This window comes from Camellia sinensis, chromosome 7 (assembly GCF_055761805.1).
Source record: "Camellia sinensis isolate YWXY chromosome 7, ASM5576180v1, whole genome shotgun sequence".
Classification (NCBI taxonomy): domain Eukaryota; kingdom Viridiplantae; phylum Streptophyta; class Magnoliopsida; order Ericales; family Theaceae; genus Camellia; species Camellia sinensis.
In genome coordinates this window covers 97610028-97615402 of record NC_138967.1, presented here as the reverse complement: position 1 = coordinate 97615402, position 5375 = coordinate 97610028, and the positions used below count along the sequence as shown (strand labels likewise).

At 34.4% G+C, this 5375-nt stretch overlaps 1 protein-coding gene across 1 annotated transcript; it reads left to right on the top strand.

The window, feature by feature from the left end:
* Nucleotides 1-1023: 1023 nt before the first annotated feature.
* On the top strand, nucleotides 1024-3123 carry LOC114268661 (uncharacterized). The gene is made up of 3 exons (XM_082880923.1): nucleotides 1024-1069; nucleotides 1201-2295; nucleotides 2414-3123. Exons 1-3 carry the CDS (start codon nucleotides 1024-1026, stop codon nucleotides 3121-3123), a joined length of 1851 nt encoding a protein of 616 aa, XP_082737049.1.
* The last annotated feature ends 2252 nt before the right edge of the window (nucleotides 3124-5375 follow it).

The window sequence follows — 5375 nt, the reverse complement described above, 5'->3', positions numbered from 1 at the left end:
ATATGTACTAAAAATTTTCATGTTCAAAAGATGTCTACTGAGAAAATCTAGTTTTAAGGTTTGGTATGGGTATTGATAACTATATTGTTCATTTTGTTTAATGGTAAAATTGTAAAAAAAGAAAGAAATTTTTTTTTTTAATGTGTGTGAAAATAGAACTACCCTAATTGGGCCTTTGTTTTAAGTAGATAGCCCTAATGTAAATAATACTAAAACCGCAAGCAAACGCACAACACAAACCTTCAATTGTTCAATTCATGTGCAGATCTAGTTTGGGTTTTTTACTGGCCGGTCCTACCTTTTATGCTTATTCCCGTCTTAGTCCTGAGTTTTTCTCTTGTGCACCAACAAGTCTTGAGCTTTTTTATTTTGGTACCGTTTTACCCCTCCCCGGTTTTGGCGCGTTTCTGTTTGGAATTTACATCAAAATATTGTGTTGTGAGTATGGGTTTGTGATTTGGATTTCTGTGGAACTTCACGATTTTCTAATGTATTATTGTGGAGCTTTGTGATTTGTGATTTCGCGCTTAGTGTATCTTCGCGATTTGTGATTTGCGATTGCGTGCTTGGTGAATCTTCCTATTTGCGATTTCGCGTTTAGTGTATAGTTACATTTTCTGATTTACGATGTTGTGGAGTTAGGTCGACTGATATGCTTGATTTTGATTTCAATTTCAATGTTTTGGTTCTTTTTAGTTTGAGTTGGTGATTTTGATTTTGTTGTGATGTTGTTGTTACTTTGTTGTTTCTGTTGTGATTGAATTTGTATTTTGATCATGATATTGAAAGCTTTGAGATATGTATATGTAAAGAATTTTAGATTTTTCTTTTTTTTGGTTACAAAATTGTCTTGATTGAACACAGGTGCTGGTTTGTTATTTTATACAATGATAATTTTATCACTGAGTATTTTGGGGGTGTTGTTGGATTAACTTTTTCAACAGTGATAAATTTATTAGTGAGTATGGGAATAGGAGATGAAAAGGTTGCATAATGTAATGGTAAGATTCAAATCGAGTTACGATGTCTAATAAGTGTAAGCCTTATTCACTGCTCTTGGTCTTTGATGGTATTAACTGTTAAAGTTATTAGTGTTGGTTTTTGGATGTGCTTGAGTTGGTTGATGATTTTATCCCTGCATTTGATTTTGTTTTAGGGTGTTTGAGTTGTTTGCTGAAATATAATTGTTGTTTGTTGCAGGATTTATAGTGATGAAGAATTGTTTGTTTCTTATGTGCAAGTTTAGAGGTGTGACATTGGTTATCAAGTATACTGATGGATTTAATTTCAATGATTTAGTATATAAATTGTGTGCAAAGTGGAGTGAGTTAGTTGGTAGTTCTTTGAATATATCATATTCAATGCCTGGACATTCTTGTTGTAGTCTACAAAGTGAAGAGGATTTGGAGGTTATGGTTGGATTTGCACTTTCTTGTGATATTCATCGTATTGATGTTTTTGTAAAGTGTTGTTCTATGGGTGAAGGTTATATGATTTGTGATGGTGAAGCTAGTAGTGGTAGTAGTAGTGTTGTTTGTGAAACTAATTTTTTGCCTTCATTTTATTCAAATCAATGGAAACCTTTGCTCTCCGATGGGTGGGTTAATTGTATGAAAGGAGTGGGACAAAAGTTTGCTCAAGGAGTTGTTGAATTTCGAGATGCGTTGTCAAAGTATTCTATTCATTCCGGTTTTGATTTTGATTTTGTTAAGAATGATAAGGATCGTGTCACTGTTCATTGTAAGAGAAGGGCTGATTTGGGATGTTTATGGAGTGTGCATGCTAGAGTGGAAAATTATAATAAAGCTTTTGTTATTAAACAATTTGATGATGTTCATACTTGTGGATCTTTTTTTCGTACAGTTAAACATGCTAGGATGACTTCAAGTATGATTGGTGGGCTAATTTCAAGTGATATTCGTAATAAGGCTTTGACATCGGTTAATGAGGTGGTTTGTGATTTCAAGGACTATTATGGAACAGAAGTTTCTTATCGGCGAGCTTGGATGGGTGTTGAAAAAGCAAGGGGTCTTGTTTTTGGTGACTATTCATCATCATTTGACGATCTTCGTTGGTATGTTGATGCCGCTAATGATTGTAATCCGGGGAGTGTTTTTGATATGGAATTTGATGTTGATAGTAAAGGAAGATATTTCAAATGCTTGTTTTTCGCTTTTGAGGCATGTATTCATGGTTTCAAGTATTGTCGGCCTGTGTTGATGCTTGATGGAACTTTCTTGAAAGGAAGACACAAAAGTTGTTTATTAGCTGCTACGGCAAAAGATGATAACCAAGGTATATTCTGTGTCTATTTGTTATTGTTATTAAAATAGTGATAATCTATCATTTTTGTTACTGGAGAGTGTTGATTATTGAGTATTATTGATAACGTGTATATATATTTTGTTTGTAGGTTTATATCCGTTATGTTTTGCCATTGTTGATAGTGAAAGTTATGATAGTTGGCATTGGTTCTTGTCAAAGTTATTTGTTATTTTGACTCCGGGGAGGGATATTGCGTTTGTTACTGATCGGCATGGAGGTTTGCTGAAAGCTTTAGCTGAGGTCTTTCCGTTTTCTTCTCATTCTTTTTGTCTAATGCATTTGAAGACAAACTTGAAGACTTATTTGTCAGTGAAGAGTCGTGAATCTGAAGAGTATTTGCTTACTCTTTTTAGTATATGTGCATATGCTCCTACTATTGAGTTGTTTAATGAGCTATTTGAAGAATTTAAGGGTCGTTGTGGTCGTACTGTTGAGAAGTTTCTTGAGGATTTGCCTAATGAGTGTTGGTGTAACGCTTATTTTCAAGGCAAGAGGTATGGTGAAATATGCACAAATGCTGCGGAATCTTTAGATTCATGGATTAGGGATGAACGCCATTTATTTTCAACTAGTCTTGTTGATGCTATACGGGTGAAACTAATGGAGCAATTTTCAAGAAGGAGAGAAGTTAGGAATAAGTGGAATCGTATTATTTGTCCTTTCACAGAGAAAAAGTTGGATGAAACTTTTAATGATACAAAAGCATGGATAGTTAAGAAATATAGCGATGACGTTGTTTGTGACGCCCCGAAAATTGGACATGATATATCTATTTATGCAACAAAACCCACCCGATAGACAAACACACACACACATATATATATATATATATATATATATATAGCTAACTAATCCATATGCCCATTTCCATTAAATCCCAAATGCCAAATACATATTGTTCACATCTCAGTGCCCCAGTTCTAATCCCAAACATGTAGTTTATAACAAGTATGAAGTGGAAGCCAAACAAATAATAAGTGCCCTACAGGCTTACAAATTTATCCAAGAACATTCTTGGTTACACAAAATGGAGTTTCAACTTAACACAAATACAACCCCTGGGCTTACAAAACAGAGTCATGCAAAATGAGAGCATTGTACTCCCAACACACGTACTTCCACGCCCCTAGTTGGGTGGAATCACCACATCTTTTCCTGCACAAAAATCCTGTAGGGTGAGCATAAAGCCCAGTAGAAAATTCTTAACAAAGTATATACATTTTATACAAGTCTCAAGAGATGAAATGCACATGCCATGCTATGCCCTTTTTGAAGATAAATTACATTTTTATCTTTTGAAAACCGTCATGCTGAATGATGTCATGCAATTTCAATTGTTCAAAACTTAACAATTTATTTCAAGGGCGGTAAATACGTCTCTGGTAATCCCTAGGCTGGTGTTTGCAAGTAGACTATACGAGTACTACCAAATTGTCCTTTTTACCGGTATTAACCGGAAGACTCGACACCTACCCGCGCGGATTTTTTGGTCTTTCACCCCGGACCTGCAGGCCAGCTTATTCGATATCATCTACACCACCTATCAAGACTTACCAACATATTTACCCCAAAACCATTTCATGAAAACTTATTTCTCAACATTCTTTTCTCAATGCAAGTTTTCAAATCAAATTTCAAAGCTCTTCATTATCAAATGAAGTGATATGCTAATGCAATAATTAATGATACAATCCAATATTTCTTCTACTTTCAATACTCCCACACAATATTCCCATTGTGATCAAAATTCTCATTTCTCACTTCAATGCAATTTCACAAGATGAATAAATACTTTTATTTCAATTCATCCAAGGGATAACACAATTTCCTCTTCTCAAGTATTCTCAACAATTTAGTCATTTCAAGACTATATCAACATTCTGAATAACCATTTCTAAAATGAACAACAATTCTCATAATCTATAAAATTAATCATTTATACAAATATAAATAAGAATTTTTTTGAACATCATTTATTTTGGCACACAAAAATAAATATAACAATATTACCCAGGGATTTTCAATCTCTTTTTAAAATCCCCAATTTTTAGGTTTTCTCACCAAACTACACAGCTCAAATCTTTTGAAAGAAAACTCTTGAAACTTATCTTTTCTTCAATCAACAAAGATCAAAACCCATAAGATTATTTTAAAAGAACAAGAGGTAAACCCACTTTCAAAAATCGCTCAACTTCCTAAATAAAAATAAATTTTCTGAAGCTATCAAAGGATGATTTCAAAAACCATCTAGATCTTGCAAAAATATATATATATATATATATATATATATGACTCAAAGAAAATCCGTACCTCAAGTTTTAAAGAAGAAATGAGATGAAACCCCCAAAATCAACGGTGTCGAAACTCGATCTTCACCGCACAGAATGAAGCCCTCGAGGTGATGACCAACTTTGGTGAAGAACTTAGGCTTAAGTCGCAATGGATTTGGAGAAATCAAAGAGAAAAGGTGACTTCTAGAGAGAGAGCTCTAGATCAGGATTTTGGAGAGTTTTAGAGAGAGAGGGGGCTGCAAGAAGTGATATGAAACCCTAATTTTATGGACTGACATAACAAGGTCCGCTCACGCGTGGAAAGCCCCGCTCGAGCATCAAAGACACTTTCCCGTAAGCAATTTCGAATGCATTTTACATTTTTGCTTTCAGCGAGCTGATTGGGCATTTCAAGCTCGAGCGGACCATGTTATATCAGTCTGTAAAATTAGGGTTATATCACTTCTAGCAGCCCCCTCTCTCTCTAAAACTCTTAAAAATCCTAATCTAGAGCTTCCCTCTCTAGAAATCATCTTCTCTCTTTTAATTTCTTCAACTCCATTGGGATTTTTGCAATAGTTCCTTCATCAAAGTTGTATAACTTCTCGAGGACTTCGTTGTGTGAGGTGGATATAGAGTTTCGACACCATAAATTTTGGGGGTTTCAGCTCTTTCCTTCTTCAAACTTGAGGTAGGGATTTTCTTTGAGTTATATATATTTTTGTAGGATCTAGATGATTTTCGAAATCACCCTTTGATTAGTTTTGAAAATTGATTTTC

What these genes read in the sequence shown, in the direction of transcription:
- LOC114268661 (XM_082880923.1), top strand. Translation starts at nt 1,024, where the DNA reads ATGTCTAATAAGTGTAAGCCTTATTCACTGCTCTTGGTCTTTGATG. An exon ending in ACTGCTCTTGGTCTTTGATG is followed by an intron (nt 1,070 to 1,200) that starts GTATTAACTGTT and finishes TGTTTGTTGCAG; the next exon opens with GATTTATAGTGATGAAGAAT. An exon ending in GGCAAAAGATGATAACCAAG is followed by an intron (nt 2,296 to 2,413) that starts GTATATTCTGTG and finishes TTTTGTTTGTAG; the next exon opens with GTTTATATCCGTTATGTTTT.